At 40.3% G+C, this 20,459-nt stretch overlaps 1 protein-coding gene across 5 annotated transcripts in view; it reads left to right on the forward strand.

The window, feature by feature from the left end:
• Window positions 1-19,633, forward strand: part of PHACTR2 (phosphatase and actin regulator 2) — a 218,507-nt gene extending 198,874 nt beyond the window's left edge. For 3 of the 5 annotated variants that reach the window (XM_053913608.2, XM_053913610.2, XM_024551932.3), the window contains 2 exons: window positions 2,216-2,292; window positions 12,969-19,633. In XM_053913608.2, the coding sequence (XP_053769583.1) occupies window positions 2,216-2,292; window positions 12,969-12,984 (93 nt within the window). In that variant the 3' untranslated portion in view covers window positions 12,985-19,633. Of the gene's footprint in view, window positions 1-2,215; window positions 2,297-12,968 lie in introns of those variants that run through there. The other 2 variants (XM_053913609.2, XM_053913611.2) reach the window with 1 other exon arrangement.
• The last annotated feature ends 826 nt before the right edge of the window (window positions 19,634-20,459 follow it).

Genomic DNA, 20,459 nt, shown 5'->3' on the forward strand with positions numbered 1-20,459 from the left:
CCTTGCTGTTCCTTATTGCTCTTCGGCCTCTTCCTATATCCGTGTGGCGTGGCGTCCTCCAGCACCTCTGCTTCAGCCTTGGGTTTCTCACAGTGTGGTTCCCTGAGGGTGGGCACATTTGTTTTACATGGCAGCTGGCCTGCAAGAAGGAGGGCACAAGAGATGCTAGGCCAGTGAAGGGCTACATCCCGGACCAGCACAGCCTCACCTCTGCTCTGTGCTCTGTTGTTAAAGCAGTTACAGGTCTCGCCCAGATCCAGGGCTGGAGAGATAAACTCCACCTCTTGACGAGGGAATGGCAAGGTCACGTTGCAGACAAGCAGGTGGGATATGCCCGTAAATACTGAATTGACTATCTAGGTATATGGTCGTAAGTGAATTGTGTGATCAGTATAAGGAATGTGTGGCACACAATTTACAATTAAAAATAAACTATACAGTACTCTTCTTGTAGCTTCCACATCGCAATTGATTCTCAAAGAATGCTTTCACAGATTTTTGCCAGACTCTTAGGTCGGTAGCCAACCTGCCGTTGAGAATAAGGACTTTGCCTTATCTGTCCTTGCGGTTCCCTCAGTGACATTATCTTCTTACCCAGAGTAGACTCTATAGATGAAAGTGAAAGAATTGTTCCTCACAATCACAAACTAAAATTTAACTCATTTTTAAAAATATCACATTAATGACATTTTATTGAATACTTACAGCATACAAGGCACTTTCAAATAGTTTCGTAATTGATTCTCATAATACTGTGATGAATCCTCACCCCCATTTTTCAGATGAGACAGCAGGTTTGGAGTAAAGTGACCCGCTAAGGGTCACACTGCTATTGGAGGCCCAGGTTAGACTAGTCTGCGACTTCCGATGCCAAGTGGACTCCTTTGCACTCCTTCCACTGACCCGTGAATGTGCAGAGGATAAATTTTAAATGAACACAGAGACAGGATTCTCTGCCACCATCCATGTTAGAATACCTCATTTCAAGGAAGATGTTTTGATAGATGTGAATTGACAAGGAGTACAGAGCATCTTCACTATTTCAGTTCCTGGTTCTAGGTACCAAGATTTTCAGTGATTACAACAAAGTATCCTCGCTCTTGATCTTGCCTGGGCAGCCAGAGGTACAGTCTTATCACAGGGGACTCAGGCCCACAGATATCTCTGCTTGCTTCATCTCTTCCAAAAATCAGTAGCAAGAATTGCTTTTCAAAAAATCATCCCTGCCTTTACCTTCCAGCCACAAGCTCCCCTTAGAAACTGTCGGGGCCGGGGAATATGTTTGAGGGGAGGAGGGAAGCTGTGCCGACAGAATTCAGCTGTCACACTGCAAGGGGCGCTGGGAGAACAACGTGTATGTTGCAGAGTGCCAGTGACAGGAGAAAGCCAGAGAGAGGCTGCCTTTTCCCACCACAAAGTAGGTCTTCTCTTCTGTCACTGAAGTAATTCTCCGTGGTTTATAAAGTCATTCTGTGTGGTGGCTGAAGAGTCCATTTTCCAAAGACATCACGGAGCTGCTTGTATTAATAAATGTACATTCACACAAGGGCACTATTCTTTGTAGAAAAGTTAGGATGTAAAGAGAAGCACAAAGTTGAAACCAAAACCCGTTTGTGATCCAACCACTATGGTCAGTAGATAACTAATGTCAACATTGTGGTGAGTATCTCAGCTTTGCAACCTGAAGAACCCAAGCACCTCTTTAAACCCCACCTTTCAGGTGGCCTGGACTCTGTGTCCGTTAAATAGTCCGTGGTAATGACATTCTGTTTCATTTGAGTAGCTTTTCAGTGCTGTGCTGAAGTGGTCTTAACTTTCAGCATTAAAGAGTAGATGGCAGCTGCCTTCTCCGCAGCTCTGTGGCAGCTCGACCAGACCCACGTCCCCGTGTGTGGTATGAAATGCAGACCTTTCATAGGGAAACGATACTGTTTCTCTGACAGCCCCATGCCCTGCACTATCCTTGTGGTCATCGAGGGCGGGGGGTGAGTGTAACTCAGATCAGACCCCAGGGTGAGTTTAGGAAAAGCCCCCTTCCGCCACCTTGTCAATGACCCTTGAAAGAAACCTATGCTGGTTTTAGTTAGCGTGACATGACATCCATCATACCTTTACCTCGGAGAAATTAGGGGTCGCCTGCTTCGTTGATGCGTATATGCTGGGGAAATATGTGACCTAAGTAACAACTCTGTTTATCTACTTTTTTCCTATTTAGGCAGCAATTAGGAAAGAACTAAATGAATTTAAAAGCACAGAAATGGAAGTTCACGAAGAAAGTCGACAGTTTACAAGGTAGGTAGACAAAATTCGGTTTAACATATCAAAAGTGATTATGATGATAAATTTTATGTTACATGTATTTTACCACAATTAAATTTTTAAAAATATACAGTTTAGCATAACATCATCTAATGAACATTTCTAAAATTAAGTTGCTGCTGTTGTTGTTGTTTCAAAGAAGTCTGAATCATTCTAAAGAGCTACATTTTGGTTTCTTTTTGGTTTTATTTTCTGGGCCAGAAGACAAGCACTAGTACCCCTGGCTCTGCTTTCGAAGAGACTCAGTTAAAGTTTTGTGCCCAGAACATGCTGGTGAGAGCCGGTTGGACACATACATGTCTGCTTGGGACTCACAGTAGACATAACTTAGGATAGAATCTCAGCCTTCAGAACATGTACAATAACTTAAACCAGCGTTTATTGGTGCCACAGAAGCTCACGATATCCCACCATTTTCCTCCCAGCACCATTCACTTTAATAAGCCCTGCGTGAGCCTGTAGTCCGGCCCCCACAACTCATAGGTGCTCCGTATGTTTCTCTCTCACAGGTTCATGTACTTTGCTCTATATAGCAGGTGTGTTCCTAAAAATGTGCATACCAATCAAATCTTTAAAAATTGAGGTGTTAAAGAGCGTGGCAGGACAGACAATCACATGAATTCTTTCTGGAAACACGTGCTGGTCCCCTGAGCTAGAAACAGCCTCTGGAGGGCAGCCATGCATCGTGGTGCTGCTGTTTCTGCGGCGGCTCCTGTGCCAGGGAGCACGTCACCGATGAAAGTAGAATTTCCTAGCGAACCTCGTCCCCGAAGGGCATGGGGCCTGCCTTGCTCCATAGATACGGCTCCTGTAGCTATAATGCCAGGTATGCAGAAGAAACTCCCCTTTCTTCTAGTGATATCTCTTTTGTTTTCCCTAATGGTATTTATCTATTTTGTGTGTGTGTGTGGACGCACGTAGCACGTTCAGACATCCTGAATGTGGAGGACTTTACTCTGTTTGAAGGCTTCATCCTATCTTAATCTACACCAGACCCACCACAGGTCAACACCAAGCCAGGCCTGCGTCCTCTCTTCTTCTCCCTTCCACTTCTGGGGTCAGGAAAAGTTCATGCTAATATCTGACACCTGTGGTCACACGTCTCTGGGAAAGTGGATCATAATAAGGAGGCGGGTATTTAGGGTGACATCGAGCTGGCTGGGACCTCCAGGCAACTGGGAAAATGGCATGTTTTTGTGTCATTGAGTCCTGACTCCTGAGATGTGGTGACAGCATCAGCCCCATTTTTGTAGTTTCCCTAGAAATTGTGGTATTTGGTCACCTCATTTCACTTGATGGCATTATGTAAAGAATACATCACAACAAAAAATAATTAAACTTTTAAAATGCCTTCTTGCGGAAGTCCTCATTTTATGAAAAAAAAGCATTTATACCAAAAGAGGTTCTTTCTCTTCTGTTGTACATGATAAACAAGTAAAAAGAAAACAGGATGCAGGGGAATTGAAGGTCATTTCTTTCTTAGATGTGTTTTTAATGTGAACAAGTAATATAGTCTGAATAAACATTCAAACAGTGGAAAAACTTTATCAAGTAAAAATGAAAACTCCCTTCACTCCTTCCCCAGTTTTGTTCCCATTCTCACCAGTAACCACTGGTGAAATTTTAGTGTAGATCCTTGTAGACGTTTTTTCTGTGTATTTACAAACATGTGTGTGTATACTCATCCGCCTTCTCGGTCACACAGAAAACAGCATCTAGGAAACCTTTCCATATTAGTATATGTGTCATTCATGACTTGATGGTATTTCATAGATAATATAGGCCATATATTATTGAGCAGTTTATGCTATTGATAGATGTTTATGAAATTTTTCAGTTTTTCGTTAGTGGAACAATGCTGTCTTGACTTTCTTTATAAATGTATCTTTGGGCACCAGTATTTCTGTGCTAGTCCCATAAGCAGATTTGCTAGGTCGCTGGATGTATTTTTTCCATTTTGAAAGACACTGCTCTGTGACCGAGTTTACAAATGTACCTGGTCTCTTCACCCTCATCAGCATTTGGGAGCGGTGATGGCGGGGAGGGGTCTATAATCTAAAGAATGAACATTAATACGCTATTTCACTGATTTCCATAAAATTGGGCATCTTCACATACCTTGATTTTTAGTTTTACTCTTTGATGTGTTGTGATCAATTTTCTTCTGGGTTGTTTATCTTTTTCTTATGCATTAGTAAAAAGTCAGACGTTGTGGGTATCGGTCCTTCACTGCAGGTCACACTACTTCCCCCAACTCATTGTTAACATTTTAATGCTTGTGGCCTTTTGTTTCAATGTTTGCATATTTAAACTTGACTGTATTGTCATTTTTTAATTCATTATTTTGTGTCCTGTGGAGGAAGGTCAATGTTATAAAAGTATTACCTTTAATTTTGGCACATGCTTTTGTTTTACACTTAGATCTCTCATCCACTGGGCATTTATCCGGGCGTGTGATTCAAAAGAGTAAAGTAACTTTGCTTTGTTCTAAATCAATAGTCAAGGGTCCCACTGCCGCTTATCTCCGCCTCCATGAGAATTTCTTCTTTTCCTGGACACACGGGTCAGTTTCCAGATGCCGGGGCCTGCTCCCGCGAGCCGCTGTCTATCCCTGCACTGTGTCACACTGTTCAGTTACAACAGATGTGTAGTGTATTTGTATATCTGGCAGGGTATTGTCTCACCTTGAAAACTCTGTTGGTACTTTCCTGTATTTACTCATCTGTAGACTTTTAGAGTATGCCTCTTGTGTTCCATAAAATAACCTACTAATATCTGCATTGTTTAAGGAAATATTAATAGATGCAAATAGGGATGAGCTGAATTTCAAAAGAAAACTATAGACTTTTTTTTGGTAATAGCTGATACCACAGATAAGCTTTAAAAGTTTTCCAAAAAATATATTGATTAAAACTATTTCAAATGTCTTTCCAGATAAGGAAAAATTAAATATTCATATCCCTAAGATAAAGATGGCTTGCTTAAGTATTCTTAAAAACTTGGCAGTAAAGCAAATGTGTACTGCTGTTTTTCCATTAAATTATATTACATCATTAGACTTGTTTTCCAGTACAGAAATATTTTGGCTTTGAAACTTATAAAAATCATGCTTATGATTTTGAAATTGTGTTCAGTATTTCTTATGTATTTTTTATTGAATATATTGTGCTGACATTGATTAATAAAAGTGTATAGGCTTCAGGGCTACAGTTCTGCAACATGTCACCTGTGTCTAGTCCTGTGTGGTCACCACCCCAAGTCGCATCCCCGTCCATCATCGTTTATCTCCCTTTACCCTCTCCTACCTCCCCCCACCCCTTTTTCTCAGTATGTCTTTTAAGAGGAAATGTTTTGGTAAACACTGCTGTGTCTAATTCAAATACTACAAGAATACGATAATGTTTTACATTTAGAAAATTGCCCATGTAGAAGGTAGTGGTGCTCTCAGCACCAGTCACCCTTGGAGAGAATAAACATGCCGTTGATCATTACCTAGCCTCTTAAGTGCAGCGCAGATACGGAACAGCTCACTTATTAGCTCTTCTTATTAGCGTCAGACATTACCTCCTTATACCAAGTAAGCCTTTCTTTATACCTAAATCTATTAACTTCCTGGGCACTTGGACACGTTAAAAGGGTTGAGACGGCCCTGCTCCCTCTGCCAAGGCACCTCTTTATCCAGAGATAATCTGCTACATTGATGTATCTCTCAGTCAGCACTGGAAGGATCCCTTCCCACATATAGCTTCATTTGCTTCTGTATGTCTGCAAAGAGACACAAAAAGCTGATGACTTTGGTTGCCACTGGGAAAGGGAATTGGGTGACTAGGAGCAGGCATGGAAAGGATTCTTTTCACTACTCACCCTTTGAACATTTTGAATTTTTGGAACATAAGAATTTATTACCTAATCAAAAAAAACACGTTAAAGAAAAGTAAAGGATCTATTCCCTACTGTTTCTGTAAGTACAGATTTCATCATGGTGACTTTTCTCGAATAATGTGCCGGTGCTGATATTAATTGTGACACTCCTGCTAGTGGAGCACCAACAAGACACCTGTGAAACCCCTCCATGGAATACATTCTGGGACATGTTTGACCTGTAGTGGTGAAGAATTACAGTGATCTACTCTTTCATCTACTTCCCCAGGCTTCTCCCAGTATTTTGCAGACAGCTGTCTGCAATGGGAATGCATTCTAGGGTCATGTACCAGCGTGAGGACAAGTGGGCCCTGCCAGAATTTATCCTGGGTCCTGCTAGGTCCCAAGCCTTAACCTCGGCCCTTAGAACACTTGCTGCTTATCCGGCCACATCCTGTATTTTGTCTGCGCAGCAGCGGCCCACCTGCGCTGCTATTCAAAATCTCAAGAGCCATTTGAAGGGCCATTGCGTTCTGGAAGGAGATCACCAAAGACGTGGCCAAAGAAAAGGCACTTCCCATTCCATAGTAAATGGAGTTTCTACAATTTAAAATAATTCTCTAAACGAGACAGGCAAATCATATGAAAAGTCAAATTTTACTTAAAAACAAAATTTTTAAATGGTTAGAGTTCAGTATTAAGAATATGAGTAATTGTATTTTTCTTCTGGGAATTCTGTTTTCCAATTTTTGTTTGTGTCAATGTATATCAGATTTGTAATCAAGGGAGTATTATTCTTTTTAAAGTGTATGTTTTGTAAATGAGAACATTTTTTAGAGTTTGCAATGTAGTACTTACATTAGGGAATATTATGAAAGACTCATAGGATCATTGAATTGATGCTCTTACAATGAAAATGGGCCTCAGGGGATTATTGGCATAATGTTAAGTGGAAGAATCAAGATACTAAGTGCATAAATAGCAATGGTATATTTTATTTAAAATTCAGATGCATAGAAAAAATGGAATGCATAGAAAAACGATCAAAAAGTCTTAATGCATGGGTGTCAAACTCACTCTTACTGGGAGCCACGTCAACCTCGCAGTTGCCTTCGAAGGACTGAATGTAACTTTAGGACTGTGTAAGTGTAACTACTCCTTAACTAGGGGCAAGGAGCTCGGTGCTGCCGCCAGGTAGAAACAAGGTGCCGGGCTGGATAAAACAAGGTGGAGGCTGGATTCGGCCCACGGGCCTTGTGTTTGCCACCTGTGTCTTAATGGTTTGTTACAGAGTAAGGTTATATTTTTTTCTCTTTTCTTCCTTTTCAAATTTTCTTTTTTTAAAGTATTTATATATTTATTTTTAGAGAGAGGGGAAGGGAGGGAGAGACTCATCTCTGTAAGAGAGAAACTTCAATGGTCGCCTGGCGCACGTCCCCCAGCTGGGACCAAACCCACAACCCAGCATGTGCCCTGACCAGGAATCAAACCGGTGACCTTTTACTTTTTGTGGGACGACGCCCAGCTCAGGGAGCCACACCAGTCAGGGCAGCTTTTCAGATTTTCTTAGTGTAATTATGTTGAGATGTGTGTGTGTCTGTGTATATGTGTGTATTTTTAAAGCTGTTATCTCATTCTATTCCATCTTGCGGTGTTACCATCTTACGTGGATTTACTGATAAAGTAAACCACTCGTTCAGCTTCTAGATGTGCTTGTGAAAATGTGGCATGGCAGAAACCACACTACATGGGACCAAAATAAAAATTAAGGATCCTCCACAGAGGTGCTTTCTTTCACAGAGCCTCCATTTACTTGCTGCCTGGACAGAAACTTGAAAGAGTTGCCAAATGCTGCTTTAACCACCAGAGCTGAAACCATGGCTCAGCATTCAAAATAACAAAATCCCATCCAACCTGTGGTCCGTTTTCTCAGATAGAGCAAGGAGCGGCGGCTTAGGAGAACCTCCATATTTGTTTACCCTAAGTGTATATGCCGGGACAATCAAACCCTTTTAATAAAAGGGGAAGTGAAATATTCTGGATTTCTGTGCATAACAAATAGGCAAGTAGAGGAAAGTTCATATTTTACATTTGTGAAAAATTTTATATTCTGTATTATCTGAGTGAATTCACAGGAGTACATTTTTAAAAATAAATTATGGAGGAACCACATGGAAAATAATATTTTTTTATGGAAAAGAATTTTTTTTTCTTAATCCCATGACTTAAAAATAGCTATTCCCTCCATTTACTCACTCTCAACAGTATGGAAATTAGAAAAATGTATTGCAGTTTTAACAAGAAAAATAAAATGTAGGTAACTTCACATTTGAGTCTCTGGAAAGTTCTGGGGGAAAAAGAGCGGCTGGAAAAACTTAAGTATCCTCAGGGCACAGTAAATGTATTTATTGCACCATCAACTTGAAGCCTAAAGCCAAAACTGTCTTTCTGACAGGCAGGCACACTTCTCAGGAGGTGAGGCTGAAGCTCTTCTTTTCAAAATGAATGCAAACCACCAAGTTAACAAACTTAAGAACAATTTGCATTTTCCGTACCTCTAACATACAGTTTTAGAGCTGAATTTGAAGATACAATGCCCAGTTTAAACAGGCTATCTAAATGTCCTTTTCTGATTGGATGGTGCAAGAAAATATGTAAGTTGCTTTTTTTTACCAGATCTGGACAACCCACATGAAGAGGGGGTACAATTCTGACCCCCGACTTTGTCAGCATATTCTTGCCTTCATACTGTTCATTGGTCACCTCCCTCTCCTAGCCAGCCCTTGAAACGATGCCAGTGGCCTGTGACCTTCTGTGCAATCCAAACTGTGGAACTCACTCTCTGATGGGATCCATGGGCAAATTGTGTCTGCAGGAAAAAAAACAAAAAATCTTACAGTGTCCTGCCAATTTTTAGAAATGTTTTTATAGGACACTTTCCAGAAAAATGCTTTAGAAAGCTCTAAATCTCTTCTGGTCCACTGACTACTCACTTTGTTCCTCAACCCGATTTTTAATTTACCTCCTTCACCCCACAGACATTATCGATGGGAAGAGAAAACCTCTCGTGCCATGTTTCCCCAAACGTGTCCTTTGAATCCAGGACCACATGAAGATTAGGACACTGTGGAGTGTTCGGTGTGTGAAGCCCAGCATATAGGGAGAGGGCTAAAACAATTGCTAAATCGCATGAGTGGGAAATTCCTGGAAAACTGACCCTGACACAGGGAAGCCTGTGGTAGCTCATGGGGCAGAGCGGCTGCAGGGCCGTGTGTTGGTCTGTACTGACACAAAGCCCCGGGCTCCCACTCATCCGTGTGGTGTGGGCAGTGCTTCTGTTTCCGGCGTGGAGGGAGGCGATGCTGCTGGTTTCAAACGGGCATCACTGGACTTGCTTTTCTAGCAATTGTGAGAAGTTCGTGCATTCTCATCTAGTTGTCTAAGTGACAAAAGGCAGGCAGGCACCTTTGAGACAACTGTAGCAATCAAAGTGTAGCTTGGGGACGTGGAATAGGTCTTTTCTCTCCTCGGAATGGATCAAAACTGACCGACACGTAGAAATTCAACTGATCACCTTTTCTATTCCATGACATGCACAGGGCACACACAAAAAAAACCCTTTGAATGGAAGTATGGATGATCATGTTTTGATCTTATTGTCTAGTGTAGGTTAGGGTACAGAATCTGGAGCCTGGCATCTCCACTTACCAGCTCTGTGCCTTGGGTACATGCCTTAGCATCCTGTGCCTCAGTTTCCACATCTGTACAAAGGGGATACAGGAATATGTACCTCATAGGATTGTTTTTGGATTCAAAGAGGATATACATTTTATATATACATATATAAATATAATATATAACTTTTTCTAGGCACATAGTAAACATTAGTAAATATTTGCTACTATTATAATTATTATTTGCCTGTCACATTTTATATAAAAAGTTTGTTTTAAGAGGTTTTCGATTATTCTTTTGTAATATTTTTATAGACTTTCTATGTTTTTATCCAAGTTATGGTTGACTTCCTAGAAATTCGCATGACACAATGTCCAGTTAGATGGGTTATCATAGATTAGCATGCATTTAATTATAATTAATTTTAGGGGCCTCATAATTGGATTCTGCAGTTATAGAGAATTAGTTATACAAAGAGTTATCAATAACTTTCTAAGTACCCCTGTATATATGTATTCAGTTGTTTATGCATTCGGCAAACATTTATTGAGCGCATAGAGTGAGCCAAACTGTTCTGGACCCTGGGGACTTAGAACAAGTCCTATAAGTCCGATAAGGTCCTCACTCTCAGCTCCTTGCTCTTACGTGGTCATCCTCTAATGAGGAAGACAAACCATTAACGAGCAAACAAACAAATATGGTAATATCAGATTATGTTAGGAACTATGAAGAAAATGTGACAGGGTGCTGTGGGAGGGACATGGGTGGGGCTACACAGGATGGTGAGGAAAGGGGTACCTTGAGGAAAGAAAAGATATTTTGTGATTTAAGTGACAAGAGGGAGCCATCAGCACTCTTGGGAGAGAAGAAAACATTCCACCCCCAAAGCAGGTCAAGGTAAAGGGAAGAGCTAGGGCAAAGGGCCTGGGAAAGAATTTTGTGTGATCAGAAGGTTAAAAGAGAACCCTTTTTACCCTCTGAATGAGGAGACTGAAACAGTACTATTGTCTCCGTTTAACAAATTAGAGCGTCGAAGTTCCCACACCTGCCCGAGGTTATGGTTGTGGCAAAGTTAAGAATGGAACTCAAAGTGGACACATTCCTACTTTAGTCACAGTATGTTTTGGGAACCTTGGTATATCTTATTTTTATTTTGACTTTTGGAAAGTCAAACGTGTAGAAGTAGTGTAAGAAGCCCTGAGCATCTATCATGCAGCTTCTCCAACTATCAGGTTATGGCCGATCTTGTTTCACCTATCCTTACGCATGAGCACAAAATTGGAGGGCATTTGGGGCAAAGGATTGCAACTTGCTGTATTTTGGGAGTAGTGATGGAGGTACGAGGGGGGACCCCCAAAAGTCCAGAGTTATCTTCTGAAGAGTAGGTCCATGTAGTACATACAGGCTTCTCTTGCTGGGTAAGTGTGCTAGGAATCCGTCTGTGTCAGTGCACCAGCTGGCGTTGTTGTGAGAAGCTGTGTTCAGCTTTAGTGAATTTTTTTAAGACCCTTTCAATGCGATTGCCCACTTCATGATGAGTGATTGATGATGAGTGATTTACGAGTGCACCTGCCCACATCTCTCTGAGAGTGTTTAGCAGTTTTTGACCAAAAATGGCATAACCCATGCCACACCCTCTCTATTCACCCAGTCTCACCCCTAGCAACTTTTTTTGTTTCCCCAGATGAAAAAAGTCCTCAAAGGGAAACCTTTTGCTGATGTGGAAGAGGGAAACAAAAATGGCAGAAACACTAAAAGGCATCAGAATCAACTAGTTCAAAAACTGTTCTGAGCAGTGGAAAAAACATCTCAATAGGTGTACTTACTGCATCAGATGGAGAGTACTTTCAAAGTGACTGAAGTTTAAACATGTGAGAATAAATACACACATTTTTATAAATAAACTTTGGTTTTGGGGGGTCCTCCCTCATATATCCAGAAAGATGGGCCACATCCTGAAAGACTTCATTTGCTACTCTAAGAAATTTAATTATTACTTGGTAGGGAAGGGAGAACAATGAATGATATTAACAGAGAATAGGAGTAATTGGGTGAATATTTATGATGGTAATGCTAGTGACCACGTGAAGCATAGATTTTTATCTCCAAATCTGTGGGTCTGGACAGGGAAATGAATGAGGAGACTGGTTTACTGGTGCAGGTGCACATTAGGTTATATAAGACAAACAAAACGTCTAATAGAATTGCATAAATGTGTACTCACAGGAATAGCCTGAAGAGGCAGATCAGATAAGGCCTTACGGGGAAAATGGCTTTTCACCTTGATCTTGAATGTGAAAACAGATGAAAAATGAAGGGAGTGGATTGCACTATTAGGGAACAGCATGTTCAAAACACAGTCTGCAAAATCACAAGGAATGTTCAGGAACTCACATGGAGGGATAGGAAGCCAGCTAGCTATCCAGCATGCTGTTCAAATGTGCCAGCAAAAGGTCGTGAGGGCTTCAATGAATTCAAAGGCGGGCAGTGGAGGCAGAATTGGGTGATTAATGGGAAATAGGAGGTGAAGGAGAGGTATGAGTTGCAAATCTGAGGTTTTAGACTAAAAGCACTTTAAAAGGTAGAACATTTAACAAGATAGAAAATGCAAAGGCAGTTTTACAAGAAAAGATCATCTGTGTGGTTGTGGACATGCTTGTGGAACATTTGGAAGGAAATTCCCAGCAGGCAATTGGCAATTCAGGGGAAGAAAGATTTGGAGTCCTTAGCGGGAGGTGATGAGAGGCTAAAATAATGAAATAGTGACTCTTTGTTAATGTTTTCCTTGTATAACTGCAAACCAGCTGTAACCAAATCCTTTATGAAGCATCTCACTCTGCTCAATACAGGTCAGAATGTGATGATCAAGGGTTGTGACGTTTTGTGTATTGATTGCTGTACATCTGGGATAATATAACCAGAGTCTTTTCTACAGGGTCTGCCTCTGCTTTCCAACATAACATTTATAACAGTATTCTGTTGTGAGCAGTAATTTAGTTGGGCGATGTCTAGAGCCACCTCTGATTACAGACATCACTGTACCTTGTTCGGTTCACCGAATGCAGACTGTGCTTCTATACCACAGACTCAGAGTTTGCATCTTCTTATTTCAGGTTTCATCGTCCATAATGAGGTGCGAGACTCTTTGGAAACAGAGACTGATATCTTTGGGAGAAGCCTTGCTTCCTGAACACCTGGCATTGCACTGGGATTTGACTGTGTGTGTTTCCACGTCACTTGTGGAGAAGAAGTGTGTGGAAAGTGCTCCCCACTTCTACAGCCCAGATGTGGCCCACAAGCAAATGACGGGTGTAGTGACCTTGCTGTCCAGCATGTGTATTGGTGGTAAGGGACACAATGGTTACACCAGTTATTCTTCATCAGGGGTTTTAATGAAAGAAGACGAGCAGAAGACAATCGCTGGCTCCCTGTTACCAGAAAGCCAAATTTTAGAGTGCGGGTTTTAAAAAAAGAAAAATGGGGAATGGAGTGGCTGGGCACTGGAAAGGGGTGGGTGGGGGTTGAAAACCAGAAGAAAGAGAAAAATTTCATTATGTTAATGAAGCAAAGAAAAAAATTGAAGCATAAATGTATTTTTGAAGTAGGCTTTTGATAGCTAAGAACTGAGTAAGGGATTTTGGGATCTAATCACCCAGCGTGGATTCCTTAGAGACCTGATCCTAGAAGAATATTCTCTCACCATTATGACGGTGCTGTATAGTACCGTCACTTTATGTTGTGCCAGTGAATCCAGTTGCCAGAAATAAGTCTGAGTGTTTTCATGCATCTTTTTCTTAAGTGCAAGAGGCTTTTACGGACTCTTACCAAGCATGCTTACCCAAATTCTGTTGCATGCTTTAAGTAGCATAGATATACATACTTTACTTTTTTCTTTTTTAATACTCCTTACGTAATGTACCACAAGGGTAACAGGACTGGGAATAAAGTCAGATGTGATGCGACCCTATTAAGTTGTAGCAAGCTTTAGAAAGAAATATTTTGGTCTTTCCCTAGCTTATCTCCAAAGTCGAAACAACCATGCTTGATCTAAGGAAGATAATATTGACAATCACATCTTTTTAAAAAATCTGATTCCAAAATTCAAACTTAAGAAGCAAAATGCAAGTGTTCTGCCAGCAGATAGCTCTTAACAGGACTACGAAGGACTACTTATTTTCCGTGCCGCATTAAGGTGGATTGCTGCTATTGAAAAAGATGAAGCACATGGATCAAAACAGTACTCAAAGACGTAAAAGAACACAGAACATTTTTGCTAAGTTGAGAGTGAGGAGAATCTCATTTTGTGTTTTTAAGAGTCTGCAGATTGCATCCATAAATATAACATTGAGTTTTAGTGCAAAAAAAATGGGTGACTTTAAAGTGATGGAAGGTTTCCCTATGAGCCTACAGTCAGTACTGTTTACATTAGCAAACCTTCTCCTGTTACCTTGCTGTTCTCTGGGGAGTCACCGGCGCAGCATGGCTGCTGCTCCCAGACACGTGTGACCACATGCATACATCCTCCCTTGCATTTAATTGTTTTTTCCCCACAATTGTTTTGGGCCCCTTTTATTAAAGACACGTGATTTGTATAATAAGAAAAGACCTAAGGAGACTCAATTTTATTCTCAGAGCTTGGACTAGAATTTTCTGAGATGATTCTGATTTCTACTATGGGAGACTATAATTTTCTATTTCAACCAAAAAAGCAAACACTTCATCTGGTAGATAAATTTGGATCTTGCCTCTTATTGATATTTTAAAGACTCACTTGAAATTGGGATGATTTTGCTTAAAAGTAAAACTGATTTGGCCCCACTTGGTCTATTACAAAAACCCAGGGCCATTTATAACTAAGAAAAGTGACTAAGAAAAGCATCGTTGCACCTCTTGCTGCGCTCAACCACAGGCATTAATGAACTAAACACAGTTTTCCGCAGCGGTGTTATTTCATTAATAGGATAAGATATATTTTGCTCTGAAACAAAAAGTGTTTCTGCATGTCCAAGTGTCTTCAGCTGGCTGGGGTCTTGTCCGTTTCATAGTGTTTACAGCCATAGACATTACGTATGTTCTGATTTTTTACTGAAGTATCCTCTTCCTTGTATTATTTTATCATCATCTTATTGTCTTAGGGAAAATACCAAGGACTGTAATGGTATTTTAATTTTCTATACTTACGATTTTTGAACATGGTATTGATTTCTAATCAAAAGACCTACCCTCCATAAAAGTGGTAAATACAAGACATCGCTGTTTTATCACTCAATATGCATGTCACAGAAAATCCCTTTTTGGTTGATAAAAGGAACAGCTTTTTCCCCCATTAGTGGTTCATGTGATATAACTTTTTACTCCCTACAATGAGAGACACCCAGTACAATCATGAGAATCCGGTGCCTCAATACCTTGCTTTTTTGTAGGGTGGACCAGATCTGTGAGCTGCACACGCTGCGTCTTCACGCTGATTTCCATGCTTAGAGAAATGCTTAAAAGTGACGAGTTTTAAAGTCCAAAAACCTAACCACTGCTAGTCTAATATTTAAGAAATAGAACCACCATTTACTTCATTAGCTTGATTCTTTAAATAAAAAGCTGTGGAAAGACTCGGAAGATTGTGAACTAAGCTATATTTTGCAGAATAGGCTCTATTTTAATAGCTGATTCTAAAGGGCAGAAACATTGCATTTCTACCCCAGCAACCCATCTAGAGGTCTCTTGCATGGTAGCCCTGAACGGATGTGAAGGTGTGAACCCCTCCGCCCCGTGTAATTAAGCCTCTGCCTGAGCATTTCTGCAGTTTCAGCGTATCTGCAATCTCACCAATAAGCTACAGTTCTATAAAGAAGATTAATGTGTGTGCAAATCGTGTTGTTGTAACACAACTCCAGGTTTTCCCCTATTTAAAGTGCAGCATTAGGCTAACATAGAGGAAGTGCATGGGTTTTCCTGAGTCCCCAGGATATTATGATTAAGGAAAAAAAACAAACCCATCTCTAGGAAGGCTCCAGGCAGGAAAGAACGAGACAGACTGTAAGTGCTCTTTCCGTGGGCTTTATCAGCATCTTTGCGGTCATTACCAATCAGTCCGACAAATTAGATCTCTGGTGAACAGCATTAATTTAAAGTGGCCCTGCCTGATAGTTTCCTGTGTGTGTGTGAAATGACTTGTATTTTTATGGTCAAGGTAATTCACCCTTATGTTAAATCTTTAAATGATTTGAATGAAATCTGTAATATTCAGAGGGCTGTTTGGGATGTTTCAGTAACTGTTTTAAATGGAGATCATCTCTCTCTGATTTACCCAGAAAACCTGACTTTCTGGTTTCATTTTATATCCTTTATTAGCACACTGATTTTTCACTTATCCTTTTCTAATGTTCGTAAATATATTCTGTAAGTAGAACGTTCTGAAACTTAAATGAAAATCTATTTAAGGAAGTAGAGGACTTGCATACACCCCTCAGAACTGATCTAATACTGAAAATGAGAGATAAGTCCTTAAAACCAATAATTCAGGTTTTACACCCTGCAATTAATTCAGTGCTGCACTGGCACTTTAAAAAAAAAAAAAAACAGAGTAGTAGGTTACACTTAAAAGAGAGAAAAATCTGCATTAACACTGCCTATCCTGATTAAGTACCACATTTTACCACATAACAGGCACTGTATTTATACTTAATGGAGTTAGGCAGACACAACTTTCGAAAATTATACTGTATTCACAATAGAAAAAGGCAGTCCTGTCTACTGCATAGTAGTATGCCCACGTTTAAACAGGGAAGGTTTCTTTTTTTCCTTTCTTGCTCAAAATTTTCTTCCATCTGTTGCTGTTTTTAAGTGCTCCTTGCAACATATTTCACGTAGACTGAAAAATCTTCACAACAGGTGAGAAGGAATTAAACTCATACAAGATACATAAATTTATGTCACTTTATCAGTCTGGTAGCTCAAGCATTCCTAAATTCCAATTGTATTTTTAAGGCTAACCTTACTAGGAAAAGTCTGTACTTTGAAACAAAAGCTAATGTCTTCCTATCATTAGAGTACGCTATGAACACTAAGGAACCACTTGGATGAAATTTATTATGAAGTTGTCTCTTGGCCTCTTGATATAGTTAATCTTCCACTACTGAGTATTTGCTCTCTACGAATGGGTGGGCTATATCACTTTGCTTTATTTGACAAACAGAATGATCTTCTAGAACTGAAATATGTCCTAGAGCAGAAGATCATCAAATTAATACAGCCATCTTTCTGAGAGAGAGCACATCTCCAGATAGTTCAAACCCAGGTTTCAAAGAGTAGCATAGGACTCTACTATAATTTGGCAGTAGCCAAAAGGTGGTAGGAACAAAGGTAAATACTCCCAAACCTTTTTCTTTTTTTTGTAATCATTAAGCTTTAGCTCAGTTTAGAAACCTAGAAAACAACAGAAACCTAGTCCACTTAAGCTTTTTTGAAGACATAGTAATCCCAAATTAACAAATCCTATTTTATATGCTGTAAGATTTCTGACCGAAAAAGGAGAATCCTATGGCAGTTATTCCCACCAACAGCCAACCCTACAGGCAAGGACGGTTTTTAGCTCTGCTGGGATCTTCTGCACACACACACACACACACAGCAAAAGGAAAGCAGCTCACTGGTTGCATTGCCAGCACAGCTGTGCATATGAGCAAAGCACTCTGGATTGATGTCTCTCAGTGGGGGCGCTGTCGGCATGTGGAGCTGGATGATTCTTTGTTGTACAGCAATGCCCCCACGTTGTAAACTGTTCACTCTCCCAGGCCCCTGCTGACTAAATGCCAGTAGGATGCCTGCTTGGTATAAAAGCCAAACGTAAAAAGGCCTCTGCCGTGTTCAAATGCCCTCCCAGGAGGGTGGTTGCACCTCCCTTGAACACCGCTGTCTCCTGCAGGTTAGGGCACACAGGAAAAGTGTCTTTCTCCAAACATCCTCTCGGCTGCCCTCCATTTCTTTGGGCCCTGACTCGTTTTGTCGCCATTCATTTTTCAAGCCTTCTGCTTCGATGCAGCTTTAACTTGCCTGTTCTTCCGGGAGGAGGCGACTGGGCAGCCGTGGCAGTTCTAAAGGGCACCTGCACTGGGGTGGTCCCTGCATGTATTTAAAGGTGAGGTTTCATGTGAAGCAAACTTTTTCATGTTTCGATCTCACAATTTTACTTCAGAGCAACACCGTTGCTCACAACCCTTGTGAAGATCGTGAGGACTGTTGCGTGGCTTAACCACCAACGTGATGGCTGACAAACCACATACGCTCAAAGCCCACGGCCCATGAACATCGCCCTTAGATTTTTACCTGGGAAGCTGCATCCCATGTGTTCCAAAACAGTCACCTGTTTATCCCATTAAGGAATCATTTAAGCCACGTGCAAAGTTTGATTGCCCCTGTCTAAATACAGCCACGTGGTTCAGCTTTTCTAAGATTTGTGAATATTGAATTATGAAGGAAATGTGGATTTACTGTGGATTGCATGTACGTTGTTCATACTTCATTGATGATCATGCCCCAGACAGGATGAGTTTTTCCTAGGGAGACATGGTCACACTGTACTACCGATACCTACATATACTTACTCTCTTTGTTGCTTTTTATCACCAAACCTGAATGGCAAATGTGTCTTGAAATGATTTGGATGAATTGTGGCTAATGGAATGAAATTAAGCTAGCCACTATAATTTTTTTAAATATTCAAATTTCTAAAAATCTTTTTTGAGAAAGAGCAACTCAGAATTGATAAAGGTGATTATATTTGTCAACTTTTAGATGGTGCTTAAGAATTCGTATCTTGTTAAATACCAGTATTTTTTTTTAATAGTATATTGAAGGGAGTAAATGAGGCAGAATGCCATTCCACCCTCAGGTCAAGTTTATGGTATATTAAAATGCCAATAATATTTGTGCCGCTTGCCAATATGGGGGGCTTTTCCCTAACTGGATGCTTCTGTTACAGTTTGACTATTGCATTCCGTCACTTGGGGCGCCCCCCACAGGGAGAAGTCACCCTTGCAGTGCGAACTAGGGTTCAGAAACAATCTGCATGAATCTAGGGTCAAACCACTTTCATCATTTAAAATAGAGGCACTAATATTTTTATACATTTTTAAATATTTCTTCTGTGGCTTAGAAATGTGCCAATGTGTTCGCAACATTCTGCACCGATTTCATCAGATTTGGTACCTACCCCAAACTCAAGCTAATGGTTTTCTTGTCTATGTCACAGTCATTTTCAAATCAAGAACTGCAGTTGTTCTTTTGTTATTTCCAGCTCTGGTTAAAGTGAGAAGGGGGGTAAACTGTGATCACTATTAGACTGACTGACTCCTGATTTCCACTGAGCGATTGAACCCTACATATTGCACAGGTATACTATCTGTGAGTGTAAATAACTGGAACTGTACACCAATTAACATGACAGTTTCTCTTTTGTTGTTGTTGTTGTTCTCGATCTGTACTGTATTATAGTATGTGGGTATAAATATCTACAAGTATACACACATATGTATATGTATTCCACTATCATAACCTGAAAGAAAGACTATGTATTATCTTTTTTATTCTGTACTGGTGTTTGTGTTATTTAAAAAGCAAAATTATGCTCTATTTAGTTGTATAATATTGTAGAATACCTTGCTGTGCACAATTCCAAGTGCCTTAGAACATTGTTTAGCTTTCTTCAGTATATAAAAATGCATATGTGTATAAAATTGGGAATCGTTACCTCAATAAAATCATTGGGACATCCCCAGCTTTACTTCGCTCCAATTTCTATTGTGTGCAGACAGGGTTCACTCAGTGTTTTCACGTTAAAAACCTGCCAGTTCTCACGTGTAAAGCAGGACCGAGACAGCTTTTCTAACTGCTTGTTGTTTCAGCTCCACCTAACTGAACAGTTTTGTACGTAAGGCCTTGTGATTTGTATTTTTTTATTTAAAATACCTGTCTAAGAATTACTGCTATGAACAGCAATTTACGGTGTCTTTTTTAAACTGGCTGTCTTTTTATATCTGAGGATATTTGATGTTGATATTTTTAATGACATTACTATGTATTTAAAAAAGGTAGTCCCTTCAGAGTTTATAATATAGAAAATAAACAAACTTCCTCATTATGCTTACTACTTAATATATTATAAGCAAGGAGAGAGGTTGGGAACACACTTGGAGCAGAACAAGGAGTTGGAATACGCTTTTCATGGTTTTCAACAGTGGTTGCAAATGGTAGCTTTTCTCCCTCAGCTCCAGGACAAGGGCAGAGGTATGAGGGGAAGTTGAAAAGCAATTTGTGTACCATTATTCTAGACTGAAGACATATGATGAGAAGATTAGGACCAAAAAATCAAAAAGTACATTTGAAAAACTGGCCCCCAAAAATACTACCAAAAATCAGTGGTACATCCCCAAGGCAGGGATAGTAGTTCAACAGCTGCTTTTAATTTTTGCTCACACTAAAGCAGGTTCTACATTGAAACATTACTTTCTAAAACCCAATGAAGGTAAAAAATGGACAATGTTTTCATTCTACACAGTGATTTGATGGCATAGGATTTCTTTTGGTCAAATCCTCCGAATGCTTCGCTG

The sequence above is a fragment of the Desmodus rotundus genome, chromosome 11, assembly GCF_022682495.2.
Source record: "Desmodus rotundus isolate HL8 chromosome 11, HLdesRot8A.1, whole genome shotgun sequence".
NCBI classification, from domain to species: domain Eukaryota; kingdom Metazoa; phylum Chordata; class Mammalia; order Chiroptera; family Phyllostomidae; genus Desmodus; species Desmodus rotundus.